Genomic DNA, 23,793 nt, shown 5'->3' on the forward strand with positions numbered 1-23,793 from the left:
AATAAAATGATTAATCATTACCTGCGACTAACCGAAGTGCTGCTTCAGTTCAGATCAGTCATTATCTGATTGGTCGGTATAGCCTGTGCCATGTGACCCACTTTGAAGAAAGGAGCTCGGATCATGAACAGCTCAGCGTCTTCCCGCTGCACTTCTCCATCCACTTTCAAAGGCTTTTATTTTTAGAAGCTGGTGGTTTGCCGTGTATTCAGAGCTGTCAACTCGTCCAGGCACTGATCCGGGATCCAGCGGCTCAGGAAACCTTCAGCGCTGCGTTTTCCTGCTGGTGTGGCCTCCTGCCGTAAACCCCAGGTAGCTCCGACCCTGAAGAAGAGTTTCACTATCTCTGTGATTTGCATGATTCGTATTGGCTCAAAAAATATTTAGAAGCTAAAACTGATCCTTAGTGTGAACAAGTCTGTCTTCATATTTACTTGTAGAAAGATGAAACTTCAGATGAAGACAGGAGCAGAAGTGAAAGCGAAGTGTGCTTCTGGAAAACGTGGAGGCTGTTCTTCCACAGCGTTTTGATTTATTGAAGTCATTTACTGGAGTTGTGTGTCCTCCCTGGTCCATGGTTCCCACTGCTTCTCCAAACTCTGGGCCTCCTCTGCTCACTTTATTGTGGAAGGCTGTCTTCTTCACTGGATTTCTTTCAGTGGTCAGGATGTTTCGCTGCTGGACCAGACGTGGGCTTCGCTGGGCTCCCGGTGCCTCGGTGTGCCATCTCTCAGCCCTTCTTCTTCTGCTCACACAGTGCTGCGGAGGTGAGTCGGGGTCTGATGATCGCTGCTCGCGTTCAGCTGCAGAGGCCATGTGGTCTGCTGCTACTGCCTGCTGGAAGAAAGGTCAAAAACCGCCACACTAGAGACTTTTATGACAACATTCAGTCATAAACCTGCAACTACAAAGATCTAAAACTGGGACAACGACAGTCGACATCTGCCTGAGGTCCTGACATCCCACAATGCTCTGCTCTCTATCAAAGACACCATCAGTCTTTATTAAAGTCCAACAAGCCATAGATGGACGAAGGAACTGACGAGGACAAGCACAGACTGTCACACACAGGAGACGCATAGAGCATCTTCCTCCTCTAACATCAGATTATAGAGCATCTTCCTCCTCTAGCATCCAGATTATAGAGCATCTTCCTCCTCTAACATCAGATTATAGAGCATCTTCCTCCTCTAGCATCCAGATTATAGAGCATCTTCCTCCTCTAACATCAGATTATAGAGCATCTTCCTCCTCTGACATCAGATTATAGAGCATCTTCCTCCCCTAGCATCCACATTATAGAGCATCTTCCTCCTCTAACATCAGATTATAGAGCATCTTCCTCCCCAGCATCCACATTATAGAGCATCTTCCTCCTCTGACATCAGATTATAGAGCATCTTCCTCCTCTGACATCAGATTATAGAGCATCCTCCTCCTCTAACATCAGATTATAGAGCATCTTCCTCCTCTAACATCAGATTATAGAGCATCCTCCTCCTCTAACATCAGATTATAGAGCATCTTCCTCCTCTAACATCAGATTATAGAGCATCTTCCTCCTCTAACATCAGATTATAGAGCATCTTCCTCCTCTGACATCAGATTATAGAGCATCCTCCTCCTCTAACATCAGATTATAGAGCATCTTCCTCCTCTAACATCAGACTATAGAGCATCTTCCTCCTCTAACATCAGATTATAGAGCATCTTCCTCCTCTGACATCAGATTATAGAGCATCCTCCTCCTCTAACATCAGACTATAGAGCATCTTCCTCCTCTAACATCAGATTATAGAGCATCTTCCTCCTCTGATATCAGATTATAGAGCATCTTCCTCCTCTAACATCAGATTATAGAGCATCTTCCTCCTCTGACATCAGACTATAGAGCATCTTCCTCCTCTAACATCAGATTATAGAGCATCTTCCTCCTCTGATATCAGATTATAGAGCATCTTCCTCCTCTAACATCAGATTATAGAGCATCTTCCTCCTCTAACATCAGATTATAGAGCATCTTCCTCCTCTAACATCAGATTATAGAGCATCTTCCTCCTCTAACATCAGATTATAGAGCACCTTCCTCCTCTAACATCAGACTATAGAGCATCTTCCTCCTCTAGCATCCAGATTATAGAGCATCTTCCTCCTCTAGCATCCAGATTATAGAGCATCTTCCTCCTCTAACATCAGATTATAGAGCATCTTCCTCCCCTAGCATCCACATTATAGAGCATGTTCCTCCTCTGATATCAGATTATAGAGCATCTTCCTCCTCTGACATCAGATTACAGATGTTCTTCCTGAAACCATGTTGCATTGCAACCATGACATCACTTTGTCATTTCACTTTGTTTCAGACCGTTAAAGCGCATCAGATACACCCATCTCATCAAGCTGTGTGCTATCATTAGCCCCATCTTAAATTGTAGCAGTGCGTTCTGCGTCGTATTACTATGTTGTCGCCTCATTTTGTAAATTGCCAGACTGGGAGCCAGGCCCACCAGCCAGGATGTTTTGTTCTCTTCTACTCACTGTTGTGTCCACTTAGCTATACTGAAGGTCACCAGAGGTTGATGCTGGCCACTCCCAGCTCGGGCCGTTTGGTCTCAGGGCCCAGAAAACCTTTCTGCTCAAATTATCTGAGAGCAAATATTAATGTGTTCACTCCAAGAAGTGAATTTGCATGAAGTATCCTGACACATACCCATGTCCAGACGCTGGCAAAATAAGATGTTGGGACGGTCTGTCTTTCTTTTTTCAAATGTCACCCTGAACATACCCAAAAAGACAAAAACAGTACATGTCCGCCTGACAAGATCTGGATCAAAAGTCATTGTTTTCAAGCACTTTACTGAACATGTCACTGTCCTGTTTGGAACTAAAGACTTCTCTAGTTTAGCTGTTAGCGACTGGCCGTCTCATTCAACCGCGACGGCGTTTCAGAAAGAAGGGAAACATCAGAGACGTTTTATTGCTCAGCAGTGATCATGTCAACGTTAGCCTAGCTGCTAATGAGTACGCTAGCATCAGTGGCTGAAGTCAGCTCCCCGTGGATCTTAAGGAGAACTGGGTCTGCGCTGCTCCTGGACTTCTGCTGAAGACCACAGCACCAGGAAGCCCCGGGCCTCCTCCTCATACTCCTGAAGCCACTTTTTGCTAACCGAGTACAAGTACTGGTACTTGCCGATACCGAGTACTGATATGAGTACCATAAAAACCAATTCAAATGCTGATTCCCGACATTGTTTAATCCTCCAAACAAACGCAGAGCCGCTGAGGCGGCTGGTTCAGTCCGGCTGCAGACGGGTTGTAGGTATGGGCTGCTGTCATGCCAGAGTATTAAACGAGTACGACGACAGCAAAGTAGGCCAGTATCGGAGCGAGTACTGATGCTGGTATCAGGATCAGGACATCCCTAGTCTGGAAGATGAGAGTGTGTCCTGGTGCTGCACGACTCTGACACCTGCTTCCTCCTCAGGTCAGTATCAGATGGCCGGCCCCTCCCAGCCGGTTCTGGCCACGCTTGGCGCCGACGTGGTTCTGTCTTGCCAGCTGGAGCCCGCTGCTGATGTGACTGAAAGCACAATGGAGTGGTCCAGGTCGGACCTGAGCCCCAGGTTTGTCCATCTGAGGCGAGACGGGATGGAGTTCCTGGTGAATCAGCATCCGTTGTACGTGGGAAGGACATATCTGTCCCCGGGCAGACTGAAGCAGGGAGACCTGTCCCTGCGACTGTCCAGCGTCAGGCTGTCGGATCAGGGAACATACCGCTGCGACGTTCCGGGAAAGGCTTCCGTTGAGGTTCATCTGCATGTTGGTGAGTGCAGTGTCAGGAAGCCGTCTCAGATCAGCACTGCTGGCAGCTCCGCCCACAGAACCAACCGACAAACCCAAGTGTGCCTCGGATCCAGCGCATATCAGAGAGACATTCGTGAAAAAGTGCAGAGGTTGCTGGATCATCTGAATAATCGATTCTTGTACTTTGTTATTTGCAGGAAACGCATTGTAAACAGTTTGAGACAGGTGTGAAGACAATGAGAAAGAAAATTGTGTAAATTCATCTGAACATTTGACTCATTCTCGGAAACTGCAAAGCACTGAAAACTATTAGAAATGATTTGGAACGCCTTGCAAATGGCAACAATTTAGAATCTGAGGGAAGAACCTCACTGGATGCCTGATATCTCCTCAGAGAATAAAGAAGTTCCACATAGAAAGGACTTTATTTGAGCCAACACATGGATGGCCAGAAATCCCACGATGCCTGACTTACACAGAGCGGTTTCAGGGACGACCAGTCTCTGCTGAACCAGCGGACTGACTCCGTCTGTGCTCCACCTGCAGGTGGCGCCCCCGCCACCGTGGCCGTCTCAGCAGAGGCCGGCCAGTCCAGAGGAGGAGTGCTGCTGGGCTGCGAGTCTGCCGGCTGGTATCCGGAGCCCGAGCTGCTGTGGCTGGACGCTGAGGGGAAGCCGGTCTCTGCCGGACCTTCGCAGACCCACAGGGGTCCCGATGGTCTCTACGCTATTAGCAGCAGGGTGACTGTGGAGAAGAGGACCAGCAACACATTGTCCTGCCGAGTCCAGCAGAGCAACATCAGCCAGAGCCGAACTGCAGAGTTCAGCTTTAAAGGTGAGGCAGCTTCACGTCAGCTCGGCGACCATCTGGAAACCATCTTCTGCTCTTCTGTGTCGTTCCAGTGGAGGAGTCGAAGGATCCGTCCGGCTCGGCTGCTCGGGTCACTGCCGTCCTGGTCTTGGCTGCTGCCGTCATCGTTTGGTTTTCATGTTTCTTCGGCTGGTGGAAGCTGAAAGCCACCAGCAGAAGTGAGTCACTGCTTCATCTCTGGTCATCAGCGGTATTGTGCTTTTCACCCGTCCGCCGCGATCAGTAACGGTCAGCCGCAACCACGGAAGCGTCTATACGCCGCGATTCTGCTCGGCCCAGTTCAAAGATGGACGATTCTGGCTGAAAATCTTTGGTCTTCTTTCTTTTGTTTTTCTCAAGTTCAGACAAATCAGATCATTCAGTCATGCTGTATTTCAGCTACCGGAGTCAGGCTGAGCTTAACACTGACGTAGCGAGTCCTCAGAGGTCAGCAGGTCACCGCAGGCTGCAGTCTGCCACGGTACCAGGTTAGGAACCTCAGATCGATGGCGTACAGAGGATTTTCCATGGAGAGAGAAATCCAGTGACAGTTAGTCCTTTTTGAAATGCTGCCATACGTGACCCACACCCCTCCTCCCTGCTCTGTACGGAGGAACGCCTCCTCCTTAGCAGAAAGTAACATGTAGCAACTTAGCATCACAGCGCTAACACATAGCTACCAGCGTGTCCTTTTGAACAACACTAAACACAGCCAATATGAGTAAAACCCTGTCCCTGAGCCGTCCCTGGTCTCGGTGGATCAGAGGAGGACGGGGAGGTTTGTGTGGAGCTGCAGGACTGGAGCAGACTCGGAGCTCACAGCTGATCTGTGTGGCTGCAGCCTGCAGGCTAAACAACCCCCCCCCCCCCCCCCCCAACCCCCCCACTCTCCGGACTGTTTCATACAAGTCTTGTTTTAAGATGAAAACATACATTGTTTGTGGCAGTTGTCTCAAGTCTACAGGTGAAAAGGTGTTGATAGCAGCAGCAGAGCCTGGCATGGGGGGAGCGGGGCGGGGGGGGGAGGGGGGGGGTACGGAAAGGTCGTAGGAGCATGAGAGCTACGCTACAAATGTAGAGAGGTTGATTGACACGTTAGAAAACCAATAGATAAGGAGGCTACCTCCTTATTGCTTGTGTTACGGGTACCGGGCTGCGGCTCCCGTGGGCAGTTATATGTTGCTGAAATGATAAAGACGAAGTGATCACACGGGAGCCGTGGCTTCTCCTTCTCCGGATCATGCAGCTATCTTTATTAAACATGTCATTCTATTTACTATTCATTGACATTGTCCATTTTCAAAGGTAACAGCAAATCACTGTTTCTTTTAATCTCTGAAGACATCTTCAAACATTCACAAAACATGTGTTTCTCTTAACCCATTTCTTTTGCATAACATAAACAAATCTGTCACATCTTTCAGTCATTCATCCAAAATCCACGCCAAATAATATCATGGTAGCATAATGCACTTGATATGCATCTCAGTCTTCTCATGGACTTGTGCAACACAGAATCATGTAAATAGACAACTTTCAAACTTTTTAACCAAATCATCTTTACATGAATTTACTTCTTTTTAATCAACATTTTACTATTTAACCTCTTTTTAACAGTTTCTTTAAATGCACACCGATTAAACTTTATGAAATCATGTCATGGAGCCAGTCAAATCATGAAAAACACTCTTTACCCAACAGAAATGAGTCGTGCTGCCCATATAAAGAAATATAAAGATGTCTTTTAACTCTATCTGCGTGCCACACCGCCATCTTTGTCACTTCTGGCTGACATGTGGTCCCAAAAACACAAGATTAAGCACTCTACTGATCATCTGAGTCAATTGCATCTCGCCCAAACCAAACTCAAAATATTTACAAGTCTTATGGACACTTTCACTAGTTTTTGATCATGTTTCATACCTGAAATGATAAAGACGAAGTGATCACACGGGAGCCGTGGCTTCTCCTTCTCCGGATCATGCAGCTATGAGAGTGAACCGGAGGGTGAGGTGACAGATACCACAGGCTCACAGTGCCTCCTACTGGTTGGAGTGCTGCGACTACATGTCAGTTTCACAGATCATACCTTTTATAGGTCTTTTTCACAAAATAATAAACACATCAATGAGAAAAACTCAAACAGAAAAATACATTTACACAAGTGGGCACACTGGTGGGCATCACACTTGGCTAAAGTAATGTTGGTTTTACAACCTCCAGAGTTGATTAATGTTTATGATTTTTTTTTGATCATGATAAAAACAAGGCTGCTACAGCTTAGTAACACCATTTTTTAGCTTTAATTCATTTTTGTTAGTAATAAAGATCTCCTATACAACCTTTAACGTCTGTCGTCGTCATGGACGGTGGGTGGATTGATCTCATAAGAAGGTCTTTTCAGAAGAAACCCAGGCGGATTACCCCACACAGACGTGCATGCATGAGTAAAACAGTAGAAAAATGGGCACCCTGATCACAAATGGTCCCAAATCCACCATCATCCGATTTGGAGTTATTCATTGTTCACGACAGCGTTCCTTCTGGTATGGTTTCAGGAGTGTTGCACAGGGATCCCAGACGTTTCCGACTCTTGCCTCATGTTGTGGATTGGTCTGGTTGATTGTTCAACGTGCAAATCAGCAGAATTCCCACACTTTGGTCTACTTCTTTGTTTGCAGGTGATGAAAAACCAAAGAAAGAAGAAGAAGAAGAAGAATTCCCCAAGCAAACGACAGGAATGGAGGATCTGGAAGAAAAGCAGAGACTGGCTGAAGACTTAAAGGAGAGCCAAGAAGAAGAGAAAGACTTGGTTGGTGTGATCGAGATGTTGAAGAAGTTGGAGAAGGAGCTGGTGAAGTCTGGAAAAAATAAGAAATCAGAGCTGCAAGAGGTGGAGAGGAAGATGGAGGAGAACCACAAAGAACTTCAAAAAGGCAGTCGTAAGTTCCAGAAAATGAAGGCAGAAAAAAAAGCCTTTATTTTAGAAGAACAACAAGAACTGGATGGAAAAAAGAAAGATTTAGAGAAGTTTTTACAGCTAACTGAAGACAGAGCAGAGGAAGTAAAGAAGACTATTGAAGTAATAACAAGACAGAGAGACGGAGCTGGAGCCGACAGGGTGGAGGTACAGTCTGAAAACCTGGACCAGTGAACACAGTACATCCTTCAGAGCCACCTAACCCCCCCCACCCGAGGCTGGTGTCATTCAGGGACCCACCAGGAACCCAAAACATGCTGTCGACCGCAGTCGAAGTTAAATCTTCAGAGATCCTTAGAAGCGTGATCAGAATCAGTAACTCTCATCTCACTGAGGCAGCTGTTGTTTTCCAGCTTCCCAACATAATAGTATGAATGCCACCTCTGCCTGCATCTGACTGGTCCTGCTGATCTTCACAATTTAGGGATTTTGCTGAGCTTTGTGCTACTTCTCAAACAGTATGCTTTCCAAATGACATGTTGCGCTGTACCATTATAATGACTTTAAGGTTCTGAAGTTCTGCGGGTGGCACTGGTCCCTCACGTCACCTCCAGAGGGAACCCTGGAGGCTGGAGTCTGATCCCACCTGAGGGTTTCCAACGCTGTGACACTACAATGTGATGGACCAGCATGGCGTGCAGCAAGACTGTGAAATGAAGGAGAAATGATTCATGGGCTTCAAATTTTTCTGCAAATTAAAGACTAAAAAGTCCCCCGCCCCCACTCTGATCCACATCAAGAAAGTCCTGCTCAGCCAAGAGCCGTCGGGATTATTAACAAAGTCATTAAAAATGATCATTTATCAGTTTGTTCTGTGAGAAGATGAAATCGGTTGAGAGATGTTCTATCGGGAAGAAGATTGTTCCTGGAGTTGCAGCTCATTAAAGATGATGGTCTTCCAGATGGCGGAAGAGAGAGATTACCCAGGGCTTCTATCTCCTCTCTGTCTGCACCTGCTCTGTTTTTCAGAAACGATGTTTGTTCTGTTCTGTCTGAAAGCTGAGCTGGAGAATCAGAGACGACCTGGACAGCCTCTCAACGTTCTGACTGAGGCCTTTCAGTTGTGTCAGTCTGATTCCTCTGTATTAGTTTCATTATATATTTTCCTGACATTCTGAACAAACAGTAAATTCATACATCTCATTGAAACATTGTGCTAATCATTATGTGTCTTCTTGGTGGTCTCTTTGGGGTTCTTTTCCCAGTGAAAACCTCCATTCAGCCAGCTGCAGTCCTCCATAGGGGCTCCAGGGTCAGTGGGAGTTCGCCCAACCAGTCCACATGTTTTTTGTGGATTTAGGCGTTCGACCACGTCCCTCAGGGTGTCTTGTGGGGGGTCCTTCAGGAATACGGAGTCCGGGGCCCCTTGTTCAGGACCGTCTGGTCTCTGTGTGACTGAAGTAGGAGTCTGGTCCACTTTGAAGGCAGTAAGTCGGACCTGTTCCCGGTGCATGTTGGACTCCAGCAGGGCTGAACTTTGTCACCGGTTCTGTTCAGAATCTTTATGGACAGAATTTGTAGGAGCAGCCAGGGGCCGGAGGGGGGCCGGTTTGGGGACCACAGGATTTCATCTCTGCTTTTTTCAGAGATGATGTTGTCCGGTTGGCGGTCCGTTGTGGTGAAGAAGGAGCTGAAAGGACGCCTCCCTGGGGAGGAGCTCCAGCCCAGTCATGTCCCACCTGGAGGAGGCCCTGGGACAGCCCAGGACACGCTGGAGAGACGATGTCTCTCAGCTGGACTGGGAACGCCTCAGGATCCTCCAGGAAGAGCTGGAGGAAGAGCTGGAGGAAGAGTCTGGGGACAGGAAGTGTGGGGACAGGAAGTCTGGGGACAGGAAGTCTGGGCATCCCTGCTGAAACTGCTGAGTGAATGACCCGGTTCTGGATCAGTTGTTGTTGATGGATGGATGGATGGATGGATGGATGGATGGATGGACGGACGGACGGACGGATGTTTGCCACTGCTTGTCCTCCAAGACTTGTGTTTGGGAAAGTCAGAACCGTGAGAGACCGTGGGATTACAGTTCTTCAGCTCTGTCCCTGAACACTTCCCCACCAGTGCATTCCTGGACAAATTAAATCACGGAGCATTAGTGAATGTCTACAGCAACAGTTTATTAAAGCAACAAACCATGAAGTATAACTATAACTATATACAACAAAAACCAAAAAAATGTCACACACGCCAGCCGTGCACTGCCTGCACCATCCGACTCAACAGTGTTGGGGTTTATGTTTGGTAATTGCTAATAAATGACTAAAGTAAGGATTGCTTTAAGTAATTTGATCAAATTACTAATTTGAGTAAATTGTCATTTACTAATTAATAATTATAGATCTCTAACTGCGAGTCACTTACAGCGCAATAAACTGTTTAATGTGAGACACAAAACTAATTTTTCCAAAATCAGTTATTACTAATATTAATTCTAAATAGTTTTTATTCATTAATAATGTCAGACTATCAGTTATTTGGGAATGAGTAAATCACAGAGCAACATAAATCACTGATTACTAAGATGTGGATCCGACGGGCTGCGTGTGTTTGTGCACATAGACACGCAGACCGCCGCGTACGGAACGCGCTGTTTTTGGAAAAAGTGGATGCGAGCGACAGAAAGAGGGGAAGAAACCATCCAGCGGCCCCAGCTGGTCTCAGACGGTCCAGGCTGGCCTGGGTCTGCGGTCTGAGGTGAGAGGACAGCGGTGCGCTGGCTGTTCAGCTCCAGGAAGGAAACACAATCACACGTGGAACAAACAAACTCCAACACATAAAACACGAGCTTTGAGATGTTGAAAGATGTTGAACTGTGACGGTGAGTTCAAATCCCTGAACGGGCATCACTTCCAGGTGTGCTGGCAGTTGCCAAAGGAAAAGCCGAGTTTGCACTGGTCAGCGGGGTCCACCTTCATGGTCCAAAACCCATTTGCCACATCGACCGTGGGGAAGAAACCCTTTCACGTTCACTAACTCCTGATCCAGGTGGGTCATGGGCCAGCGAGAGAGGGGAACCTGTTTTTTCAGCAGGCAACCATCAACAGTCTGTCAACATTGTCCTGTGGGTTTTAACAGCTGGTGCCGAGACTGAGACTGAAATGAAAAAAGGATGCTTGAAACCTCTAAGTCTCAGCACAGATTCTTTGATTTGATTGAAAGATGATCAGACAGCGAAGAAGGCCTCATGCTAGCAATAAAATCTAAATGCGAGGCTCTGGGTCCATCAGCCCTGCGAGAACAGGTCTCAGGCTGAACCCCAGGCTGAATGGCCCCGGTCGTTGGTGGAGAGACTTTATCCTCCGTTTTCACATAATTAAGAGTGACACACGAGACTCCTCTTCTTCAGGAGTCAGCAATCATGCTTCAGATCTGCGGTCCTGCGGTTACAACACCCTGGCTTGGAGCCTTCTACAACAATCCAGCTCATCTCAGCAGGCCACGTGCGACCGGTACAAGAGACCGACACCTGGTTACTGTGACGTTTACTACTCCAAGTAACGCACGGTGGACGACATTATATTTCAAACGTGCTGTTTATTGACGAGGCTCAACATAGTGACTAATACAGACGGTCAGGCTGACCGGCGCGGGCACCAGAACGCTGCGTGCATCAAGGGACTCAGGGCTGCGTCACATATGCGCAGGGGGCGCAACATGCAACTTTTGCTCTACGTGACATCTCCCCCTCTTTTACAAGCGCAGTAGGCATAAACCACACAAACAGTAATTACAGGCAGAACGCCAAACCAAAGGTGTACCCACGCAGACCCACTAAAGCACAGTCCGAACATAGCAGAGAAAACGGTTAACACACCCAACAACAACAAAAAAAACAACAGTCTCACAAACTGTTCAACGCACTTTTTTTTCGGTTTTTTTTTTTTTTTTTTTTTTTTTTTTTTTACTAAGGGTGTGGGTAGACTACCACAGTCCCTTGAGATGAGAAGGGATTATTCTGCCCTTTTTGTCCATCATCTCAACTACTTAACATACCTGGGGTTTGGCTTAACAGTCCGACCAAACCTGGTAACGACTGGAGTTGGGTGTTCAGGGGAACCAGGGGCATCAGCAGGAGCACTGGCGGTGGATAAGTCCTGCTCTGCTGGCACTCGCTGTCCATCTTGATCCGTCGGCTGAGGAACATCCATCTTTTGCGGTGATGACAGCTCCTGGTTGACCAGCTGGATGTGGCGCCGGTTCCGTCGTGGTGTGTTGCCACGCTCCGTCTCCAGTGTAAAGGAACGCGGCGCAGCCTCCTGGCGCTGCACAGTCGCTGGTGTTGTCCAAGCCTTTTCTCCGTTGATCTTCAATCTGACTTTGTCACCGATGGAAAGTGGTGGTAGAGGCTTGGCGGAGTGTCTGCGGTTGTAATACTTCTCGTCGGACTGTTTTGCTTTTGCGTCATTTCCCTTGACAGTCTCTAGATTAGGCCACACTGGCTGCAGGCTCTCTCTGAGTACAGGGAGTGTTGTACGGATTTCTCGACCCATCAACAACTTGGCGGGACTTTGCCTAGTTGGCTCTGTTGGTGTTGAGCGGTAGCTCATGAGAGCTAGGTGAGGGTTGTCTTGTTTGAGAATCCACTTTGCCGTCTTCACAGCTCTTTCGGCCATGCCGTTGGATTGTGGGAAATGAGGGCTCAAAGTAACGGGCTGGAAGTCATACTCAGCTGTAAAGTTTTTGAACTGTTCGGCGACGAACTGAGGACCGTTATCTGTCATGAGCTCCTCTGGAATCCCGTAGCGTGTGAAGATGCTTTTCAGCTTCTGTATGACAGTTTCTGAATTTGTCTTTGGTAAGTCCAGGATCTCGAGCCATCTGGAGAAATAGTCCACCACAATTAAGTAGTGTCGACCTTTGAACTCGCACAGGTCAGCTGCGAGCTTCTGCCATGGTAGATCTGGCAATGGTGTGGAGATCAACGGTTCTCTGTTCTGGCTCGGTCTGTAGATGTTGCAATGTTTACATGACATCACAAGCTTTTTCACATCACTGGCGATACCTGGCCACCACACAGCGCCATTGTACCGTTCTCGGCACTTAGTAAGGCCTTGGTGGCCCTCGTGAATCTTCTGCAACATGTAGTCTCTCATACTGCTAGGGATCACAATCTGCTTGCCACGTCGCAGCAATCCACTGGCCTCACTGAGTGAACCACGATCTTTGAAGTAGGTGCTTGCTCTGACAGCTACACTCTTCAAGTGTTCCGGCCACCCCTTTTGGACATACTTGAGGACACACTGGAGTTCAGCATCTGTTCCTGTTTGGTCTTTAATCTGCTCGATGACCGGCTTTCTCACTCTCAGGTCGTCCTCAACGGAGTCCACGTAAGCTTTCACCTCCGCTTCTAGGTCACCTGAACCAGTGGCTGCCTGGGGTTGCCTAGACAAGGCGTCGGCGACGACTAGGTGTTTGCCTGGAACGTATTCTGCGACTGGGTTAAATTTCATTAACCTGATGAGCAGGCGCTGACAACGAATAGGTGCGGTGTCAAGGTCTTTTGAGTTGATCAGAGTCACCAGTGGTTTGTGGTCTGTAAGCAGCTTGTATCTCTCTAAGCCACAAAGATACTGGTAGAAACGCTCAGAGGCCCACACTCCTGCAAGGCACTCTTTTTCGATCTGAGCGTACCTCTTCTCGGCATCCGTCAATGTACGCGAACAGAATGCAACAGGCTTCAGGACCCCATCATGGCTCTGCAGGAGGACTCCTCCGAGCCCATAACTGCTTGCGTCTGCACCGACGATGGTTGGCTTCGCCGGATCGAAGAACTCCAAGACTGGTGCTGATGAAATTAGCCGTTTCACTTCTGCGAACGCTCTGTCTTGCTGTGGACCCCAGCACCAATCACGCTCACTCTTGAGTAGCTCGTTGAGCGGCTGTAACACAGTGGAAAGGTTTGGTAGGTAACGGCCTAGGTAGTTCACCATACCAAGTAGCCGTCTCAGCTCACTCACATTCTGGGGTGGTTCCATTGTTGTTATGGCTTTGACCCTCTCTTGGTTAGGCGCTATGCCATCCTTGGTCACGACCTGTCCCAGGAAGTTCAGCTCTGGTTGGCTAAGCCTGCATTTTTCCTTGTTGAGTCGTAGACCTGCGGCGGTGATGGTCTCCATGACTCGATTTAGCCTGTGGTCGTGTATTTCCTGTGTTTCTCCAAAAACCAATATGTCGTCCATGTACACGACCGTTCCATCATGCCCATGCAGTAGGTCAGACATCTTTCGCTGAAAGATTTCGGGCGCAGACGTGATCCCGAACGGTAGCCGCTTAAAACAGTATCTGCCCAGGGGCGTGATAAAGGTGGTCAGGCGAGCACTGTTCTCCTCAAGAGGAATTTGCCAGAATCCGCTCTCGGCATCCAGGCTGGAGAACACTGTACTCTTTGCTAGCTTGGGCATGATGTCATCCAAGGTAGGTAAGATAAACTTTTCACGTTTCACATTTTCATTGAGTTTTTTCAGGTCCACGCAAATTCTTATTTTTCCATTCTTTTTCATGACTGGAACCATGGGCGCGCACCATTCAGTTGGGTCAGTCACTTTTTCTATTATGCCCATTGACTCCATTCTCTTCAACTCCTCCTCAACCCGAGGGAGTAGCGGAATTGGTACTCGCCGTGGCGTAGCGATGCTGTATGGTTCTGCACCTTCTTTCAGTGTGATTTTCACTGGTTCTCCTTTTAGTGTGCCCAGGCCACTGAATGCATTGACCTCGTTGATGTGCTTAATTAGGCCCAGTCTGGTTGCCACTGTTCTGCTTAGGAGATTTTCCCCATTAGTTTGAACAACAACCACACGGAAGCAGCAACTTCTCAGTTGTCCACTGATGTTGGCTTTTAGTTTAGCTAAAAACTGCCCCCTTGTGGCCACAGTGCCACCTGGACTCTGAAGGGTGCTCTTCACTTCTCTGAGTCGAGGCTTGTTCCGCAGTGTGCCATATGTGGCTTCAGACATGATTGAAGTGTCAGCACCGGAATCAATTTTAAATGAGACTGGCGTACCTGCTACAGTGAGAGTTGTCCGCCATGGTGGCTCATCCTCTGCAATCGGTGCATCATTTTGTTGTAGCTCTACTGAGCCCAGGAACACTGTATCACTCTCATCAGCTTCTGTTATTTCCTGCACGGTTTTTGAATGGCACACAGCTGCAAAGTGCCCGATTTTGTTACACTTCATGCATTTTTTTCCTTTTGCATGGCACTGCTCGGCCTCACTGTGATTACGTCCACATCTCGTGCATGTTCCTCTTTTCATCTTTTTGTTTATCTTCGCCATATTGCCATATTTTTTTTGTTCAGTCTTCTTCACTGACTTAACATTGTCCACGTGCTCTGCGCCGTGTCCTCGCTCCGTATTCTGTGACTTGATCAATTCACAATGCCTGGCTGTTTCGATGGCGGTCTTCAATGTTAAATCACTTTTCATTTGCAGTTTCTGTGACACTTGTTTATCACGAATTCCAATCACTATGCGATCACGCATTTGCTCTTCTTTCAATGCTCCAAAATCACAGTTTTCAGCTAGTTCATACAGTTGCCTGACAAATGCTTCCACACTTTCGCCTGGTTGTTGAACTCTGGAGTGAAACTTAGCACGTTCATAGATGACGTTTCGTTTCGGGATGAAGTGCTCATCGAATTTGGCCAGCACGACGTCATATTTATCTGCATCCGCAGCATCCGTGAACGTGAACGCCTTGAATATGTGCTCAGCCTCCGCTCCCATGGAATAAATTAATGCATTTACCTGCACATTTTCCCCTTCCTCCGTGAGCAGCGAAGCTATGCGATACCTGCCGAATCTCAGCTTCCAGTCAGGCCATGCTTCCGGCTTTGAGAAATCAAACTGCTCCGGCGGAGTAAACTTCGCCATGGCGACGCACACTTCGGCTCCTCTCTCTCACGTCCGACTTTCGGCGGCTCAAATCCAGTTGTCTTCTGACACCATGTGACGTTTACTACTCCAAGTAACGCACGGTGGACGACATTATATTTCAAACGTGCTGTTTATTGACGAGGCTCAACATAGTGACTAATACAGACGGTCAGGCTGACCGGCGCGGGCACCAGAACGCTGCGTGCATCAAGGGACTCAGGGCTGCGTCACATATGCGCAGGGGGCGCAACATGCAACTTTTGCTCTACGTGACAGTTACCTCCTGTGGCCTCTGACCGGGCGTCAGCTCCTTATCCTGGCCGGTTCAGACCTGTTGTCCCTCAGGGCTGTGGTTCTTACATTATCACAAAGAGATCAAAGGTTTAGCTACGGTGACCCTCCACCGACGCAGGCGCAGGGCACACAGGCAGTCACAGCGCAAAGCAATAAAAACAGTTTAGCCATAGAAATACACAACACTGGCCAGATGAGTGGTTGAGATGGATGATGTTCTTTTCCAGCCATTGGTCAAGGATCTCCTGGATTGACTCGCAGGCAGCGGACAGAATTCACACTGGTGGACAAAAGACGGTGGCGGCCCGGCTCGGTGGGAACAGGCGCCATGTGGCGGTCAGTCACCATACAGTCATGTGAGTCCTGGGCGAAAATCACTTCAAAACGGCAGAAAACTTCTCTGAGCGTGCTTCTCTGGTCTTCAGGGGTGAGAGCATCTGCTTTCGCATCAATATCTGACTCAAAGCCAGAGTAAGGCTCGACCTGCCCACCGGCTGTACCTGCGTCTCCTGCTGAGCTGCCAGGGTCGCACCACAGATGACCTCCTGCTCCAGGACGTCCGGGCTGGGTGTCATGGAACAAGCTGTGGATTCCTTCCCCATGTGGCTGGAATCAGAACTCACAGGTAGGCTGAACACTTGTGAGCAAAGAGCAACAGAGGTCAAAGGTCACAGCAGGCTTCATGTCTCAGCCAGGCCTCACAGGGTTGAACGAGCTCGTGAAGCTCCTCTGAAGGACTGTTCCACTCGTCTTCTCCCGAGAAAAAGAAAAAGAGGCTTTTTGTTCTGGGAGTGTTCCTGAGGACAGCGGCGAGGGCCCCGGTGAGGTCCAGCTGAACATCACCCTGGCTTTACTGAAACAGGATCGCCTCACGCCGTTTTCAGACCAAGCATAGAACCAAAGAACCGGGTGAGACGGATGGAGGGCCTGGGCTCCGACTGTGTGTCGTGTGTGTGAGGGCTGCTGTTTTTTGGAGATTTTTTCAAATAAGTGAAGAATCCTCCTGTATTTGTTGCTGTGGTTACATCGCTACTTCATCATCTCCAGAAATACAATGAAAGCATTTGAAAATGTATGATCTTCATCATGTGATGTATGTAAATGCAGACGGACTGATTTACAAAAGAAGAGGAGGAGACTTGTTGCAGCAGCATGAACACACTCCTGCATCAAAAACAAATAACTGTCCACAAATACTCTTCTGTGCATAAATAACTTCATTTTTTATTTTCCAAATAACGTTTATTATTAGCTAAAGAGCAAAACTCCGTTCGAAAAGGAAAATGATCCAGTTCAGAACACACACTTCGGGGTCGGGGGTCAGACTGCGGTTCTGCAGAAGGCCTCCTCCTCCAGGGTTCTCCTGGGTCCCTCTCCAGAGTCAGGGAGCTGAAGCAGAGCCGAGCGACACCCAGAAATATTTATTCCTCTTTTCAAATAAATATAGTCAACAGGAAGGGGTCATGTTGTTTAGCTGACACACACACACACACACACACACACACACACACACACACACACACACACACACACACACACACACACACACACACACACACACACACACACACACACACACACACACACACACACACACACACACACAGTCTAATTCCATATTCTTCGGCAGCAATAAAGCAAAAATTGAAAACATCAGAACTTCAGGAGAGTCCAGCTGAAGCGATGAGCCGGTCTGTGGCGTCCTGCAACACGCCGTCCTCATTCAGAGGCGTCTGAGGAATGAAGGCAGACGTTCACATTTCGCCAAGAAGAGAAATCTCCTAAAACCACACTGACTGCTGATTCCAGTCCGCTCTGGAACCTGAACAATGAAGCAGAACTGAAGGAAACAGAAGAAGAAGAAGCGGTGTGAAGAACCGCGGGCCAGACGGCTCCTGATCCCAGCTGGCGCGGGTCAGTGAAAACCACCAGTCCAGGAAGTCCTGGTCCAGACCCACTGCTCCACTGCTCGGCTCAGGCCAGGCATGGATCGAACCCGCTGCCCCCCGACTCTGGGCTCCAGAGCTGAAGATATGTGCAGAAATCCAACTGACATGTAACAGAACTCCAACAGAACCCCAACAGAACTCCAACAGAACCCCAACAGAACCCCAACAGAACTCCAACAGAACCCCAACAGAACCCTAACAGAACTCCAACAGAACTCCAACAGAACCCCAACAGAACTCCAACAGAACCCCAACAGAACCCCAACAGAACTCCAACAGAACCCCAACAGAACCCCAACAGAACCCCAACAGAACTCCAACAGAACCCCAACAGAACCCCAACAGAACTCCAACAGAACCCTAACAGAACCCTAACAGAACCCTAACACAACATCAGAACTCCAGTGAAAATCAAAGGATCTAAGATTCTCTTCTTGTGACCAAATGTTCGGTGAGTTTCTTGATTCCATAAAAAGTGAACTGAAGGAATCACTGAGGTCAAAGTTCATGGAGCCAAACTGGACAGAGCAGAAAAACAGATGAATTCCAAACCTCTCTTGTGAAAACCAAACTCTACGTTTGAGATCTTTGACGGTCAGAACCCAGAAGCAGCCGGACCAATCAGAGCTCATCGCGACCTGGACCGAAGCTGGAGAAGAGAAAACACTGATCGCAGGATCAGGAAGGAAACTTACACGACTCTTTGGTTCACGTGAGCGTTTCTGCCTCTGCTGCTCCTCTGACACGATTCAGACCTTTAACCCCGCGGTGAGAAAGTCCCGGACCATCGCTTAAAATCCCAAAACACACTCGAGAGGCAGCGAAGAGAAAAGGTGGAAAAGACGCTTTTCTCTGACTGAGGACGAGAAATGAACCGAACACACACACACACACGCACACACACACACACACACACACACACACACACACACACACACACATGCACACAGAGTATTCATAAACAGATTGGTCCCAGTCACACTCACACATGAGCAGACACTGAGGAGGAGGAGGAGGAGGAGGAAGAAGCTCTGAGTGGCCAACGAGTTGGAAACCAGAAGAAACAGAAACAGAGCTGAAGTCTGGGTGGGGGGAGGCACTGGGGGTGGGGGGTGGGGGGGCTGCACACCCTGGAGTCCAGCAGTAAGAAGCAGTCCGTGGTCCGCTGGCGACACCTTGTGGACAGCAGCTGCTGTTACCTGCTCTCATTCAGCAGCAGGCGGAAGTGATGCAGCTGATAGATACTGGTGGACAACCTGGAGGAGACAACACCGAAGTCAACACCTGAAGGAGACAACACCGAAGTCAACACCTGAAGGAGACAACACCTGTAGGAGACAACACCGAAGTCAACACCTGAAGGAGACAACACCTGTAGGAGACAACACCGAAGTCAACACCTGAAGGAGACAACACCGAAGTCAACACCTGAAGGAGACAACACCTGTAGGAGACAACACCGAAGTCAACACCTGAAGGAGACAACACCGAAGTCAACACCTGAAGGAGACAACAACGAAGTCAACACCTGTAGGAGACAACACCGAAGTCAACACCTGAAGGAGACAACACCTGAAGGAGACAACACCAAAGTCAACACCTGAAGGAAACAACACCTGTAGGAGACAACACCGAAGTCAACACCTGAAGGAGACAACACCGAAGTCAACACCTGAAGGAGACAACACCTGTAGGAGACAACACCGAAGTCAACACCTGAAGGAGACAACACCTGTAGGAGACAACACCGAAGTCAACACCTGAAGGAGACAACACCGAAGTCAACACCTGAAGGAGACAACAACGAAGTCAACACCTGTAGGAGACAACACCGAAGTCAACACCTGAAGGAGACAACACCTGAAGGAGACAACACCTGTAGGAGACAACACCGAAGTCAACACCTGAAGGAGACAACACCTGTAGGAGACAACACCGAAGTCAACACCTGAAGGAGACAACACCTGTAGGAGACAACACCGAAGTCAACACCTGAAGGAGACAACACCTGTAGGAGACAACACCGAAGTCAACACCTGAAGGAGACAACACCTGTAGGAGACAACACCGAAGTCAACACCTGAAGGAGACAACACCGAAGTCAACACCTGAAGGAGACAACACCTGTAGGAGACAACACCGAAGTCAACACCTGAAGGAGACAACACCGAAGTCAACACCTGAAGGAGACAACAACGAAGTCAACACCTGTAGGAGACAACACCGAAGTCAACACCTGAAGGAGACAACACCTGAAGGAGACAACACCAAAGTCAACACCTGAAGGAAACAACACCTGTAGGAGACAACACCGAAGTCAACACCTGAAGGAGACAACACCGAAGTCAACACCTGAAGGAGACAACACCTGTAGGAGACAACACCGAAGTCAACACCTGAAGGAGACAACACCTGTAGGAGACAACACCGAAGTCAACACCTGAAGGAGACAACACCGAAGTCAACACCTGAAGGAGACAACAACGAAGTCAACACCTGTAGGAGACAACACCGAAGTCAACACCTGAAGGAGACAACACCTGAAGGAGACAACACCTGTAGGAGACAACACCGAAGTCAACACCTGAAGGAGACAACACCTGTAGGAGACAACACCTGAAGGAGACAACACCGAAGTCAACACCTGAAGGAGACAACACCTGTAGGAGACAACACCGAAGTCAACACATGAAGGAGACAACACCTGAAGGAGACAACACCTGTAGGACACAACACCGAAGTCAACACCTGAAGGAGACAACACCAAAGTCAACACCTGAAGGAGACAACACCTGAAGGAGACAACAACGAAGTCAACACCTGAAGGAGACAACACCTGAAGGAGACAACAACGAAGTCAACACCTGAAGGAGACAACAACGAAGTCAACACCTGAAGGAGACAACACCGAAGTCAACACCTGAAGGAGACAACACCTGTAGGACACAACACCGAAGTCAACACCTGAAGGAGACAACACCTGTAGGAGACAACATCGAAGTCAACACCTGAAGGAGACAACACCTGTAGGAGACAACACCGAAGTCAACACCTGAAGGAGACAACACCTGAAGGAGACAACACCTGTAGGACACAACACCGAAGTCAACACCTGAAGGAGACAACACCAAAGTCAACACCTGAAGGAGACAACACCTGAAGGAGACAACAACGAAGTCAACACCTGAAGGAGACAACAACGAAGTCAACACCTGAAGGAGACAACAACGAAGTCAACACCTGTAGGAGACAACACCGAAGTCAACACCTGAAGGAGACAACACCAAAGTCAACACCTGAAGGAGACAACACCTGAAGGAGACAACAACGAAGTCAACACCTGAAGGAGACAACAACGAAGTCAACACCTGAAGGAGACAACAACGAAGTCAACACCTGTAGGAGACAACACCGAAGTCAACACCTGAAGGAGACAACACCTGTAGGACACAACACCGAAGTCAACACCTGAAGGAGACAACACCGAAGTCAACACCTGAAGGAGACAACACCTGTAGGACACAACACCGAAGTCAACACCTGAAGGAGACAACACCTGTAGGAGACAACATCGAAGTCAACACCTGAAGGAGACAACACCTGTAGGAGACAACACCGAAGTCAACACCTGAAGGAGACAACACCTGAAGGAGACAACACCTGTAGGACACAACACCGAAGTCAACACCTGAAGGAGACAACACCAAAGTCAACACCTGAAGGAGACAACACCTGAAGGAGACAACAACGAAGTCAACACCTGAAGGAGACAACAACGAAGTCAACACCTGAAGGAGACAACAACGAAGTCAACACCTGTAGGAGACAACACCGAAGTCAACACCTGAAGGAGACAACACCAAAGTCAACACCTGAAGGAGACAACACCTGAAGGAGACAACAACGAAGTCAACACCTGAAGGAGACAACAACGAAGTCAACACCTGAAGGAGACAACAACGAAGTCAACACCTGTAGGAGACAACACCGAAGTCAACACCTGAAGGAGACAACACCTGTAGGACACAACACCGAAGTCAACACCTGAAGGAGACAACACCTGTAGGAGACAACACCGAAGTCAACACCTGAAGGAGACAACACCGAAGTCAACACCTGAAGGAGACAACACCTGTAGGACACAACACCGAAGTCAACACCTGAAGGAGACAACACCTGTAGGAGACAACATCGAAGTCAACACCTGAAGGAGACAACACCTGTAGGAGACAACACCGAAGTCAACACCTGAAGGAGACAACACCTGAAGGAGACAACACCTGTAGGACACAACACCGAAGTCAACACCTGAAGGAGACAACACCAAAGTCAACACCTGAAGGAGACAACACCTGAAGGAGACAACAACGAAGTCAACACCTGAAGGAGACAACAACGAAGTCAACACCTGAAGGAGACAACAACGAAGTCAACACCTGTAGGAGACAACACCGAAGTCAACACCTGAAGGAGACAACACCAAAGTCAACACCTGAAGGAAACAACACCTGTAGGAGACAACACCGAAGTCAACACCTGAAGGAGACAACACCTGTAGGAGACAACACCGAAGTCAACACCTGAAGGAGACAACACCTGTAGGAGACAACACCGAAGTCAACACCTGAAGGAGACAACACCTGAAGGAGACAACACCAAAGTCAACACCTGAAGGAGACAACACCTGTAGGAGACAACACCGAAGTCAACACCTGAAGGAAGCAACACCTGAAGGAGACAACACCTGAAGGAGACAACACCTGTAGGAGACAACACCGAAGTCAACACCTGAAGGAGACAACACCTGAAGGAGACAACACCTGAAGGAGACAACACCAAAGTCAACACCTGAAGGAGACAACACCTGTAGGAGACAACACCTGAAGGAGACAACACCTGAAGGAGACAACACCTGAAGGAGACAACACTTGTAGGAGACAACACCGAAGTCAACACCTGAAGGAGACAACACCTGAAGGAGACAACACCGAAGTCAACACCTGAAGGAGACAACACCTGAAGGAGACAACACCGAAGTCAACACCTGAAGGAGACAACACCTGAAGGAGACAACACCTAAAGTCAACACCTGAAGGAGACAACACCTGAAGGAGACAACACCTAAAGTCAAAACCTGAAGGAGACAACACCTGAAGGAGACAACACCTAAAGCCAACACCTGAAGGAGACAACACCTGAAGGAGACAACAACTAAGGTCAACACCTGAAGGAGACAACACCTGCAGTCCACACCTAAAATCAACACCTGAAGGAGACAACAACTGAAGGAGACAACACCTGAAGGAGACAACACCTAAAGTCAACACCTGAAGGAGACAACACCTGAAGGAGACAACACCTAAAGCCAACACCTGAAGGAGACAACACCTGAAGTCCACACCTAAAATCAACACCTGAAGGAGACAACAACTGAAGGAGACAACACCTAAAGTCAACACCTGAAGGAGACGACACCTGAAGGAGACGACACCTGAAGGAGACAACACCTAAAGTCAACACCTGAAGGAGACAACACCTGAAGGAAACAACACCTAAACTCAACACCTGAAGGAGACAACACCTGAAGGAGACAACACCTAAAGTCAACACCTGAAGGAGACAACAACTAAGGTCAACACCTGAAGGAGACAACACCTGAAGGAGTCAACACCTGAAGGAGACAACACCTGAAGGAGTCAACACCTGAAGGAGACAACACCTGAAGGAGACAACACCTAAAGCCAACACCTGAAGGAGACAACAACTAAGGTCAACACCTGAAGGAGACAACACCTGAAGTCCACACCTAAAATCAACACCTGAAGGAGACAACAACTGAAGGAGACAACACCTGAAGGAGACAACACCTAAAGTCAACACCTGAAAGAGACAACACCTGAAGGAGACAACACCTAAAGGAGACAACACCTGAAGGAGACAACACCTAAAGCCAACACCTGAAGGAGACAACACCTGAAGTCCACACCTAAAATCAACACCTGAAGGAGACAACAACTGAAGGAGACAACACCTAAAGTCAACA

General features: G+C 48.3%; 2 protein-coding genes across 5 annotated transcripts in view; one reads left to right on the plus strand and one right to left on the minus strand.

Annotated features, from left to right (window-relative positions):
• The first annotated feature begins 671 nt into the window (after nucleotides 1–671).
• On the plus strand, nucleotides 672–8,542 carry LOC115390588 (butyrophilin subfamily 1 member A1-like). Its single transcript, XM_030094499.1, has 5 exons — nucleotides 672–767; nucleotides 3,485–3,823; nucleotides 4,351–4,638; nucleotides 4,707–4,832; nucleotides 7,335–8,542. The coding sequence occupies exons 2-5, from the start codon at nucleotides 3,496–3,498 to the stop codon at nucleotides 7,805–7,807; spliced, it is 1,215 nt and encodes a 404-aa protein (XP_029950359.1). The 5' UTR covers nucleotides 672–767; nucleotides 3,485–3,495; the 3' UTR covers nucleotides 7,808–8,542.
• Nucleotides 8,543–16,987: 8,445 nt separating this feature from the next.
• The window catches only part of ero1b (endoplasmic reticulum oxidoreductase 1 beta), a 30,356-nt gene continuing 23,550 nt past the window's right edge, over nucleotides 16,988–23,793 (minus strand). For 3 of the 4 annotated variants that reach the window (XM_030094737.1, XM_030094738.1, XM_030094739.1), the window contains exon 17: nucleotides 18,029–19,006. In XM_030094737.1, the coding sequence (XP_029950597.1) occupies nucleotides 18,946–19,006 (61 nt within the window). In that variant the 3' untranslated portion in view covers nucleotides 18,029–18,945. Of the gene's footprint in view, nucleotides 17,191–18,028; nucleotides 19,007–23,793 lie in introns of those variants that run through there. The other variant, XR_003931704.1, reaches the window with a different exon arrangement.

The sequence above is a fragment of the Salarias fasciatus genome, chromosome 6, assembly GCF_902148845.1.
Source record: "Salarias fasciatus chromosome 6, fSalaFa1.1, whole genome shotgun sequence".
Lineage (NCBI taxonomy): Eukaryota > Metazoa > Chordata > Actinopteri > Blenniiformes > Blenniidae > Salarias > Salarias fasciatus.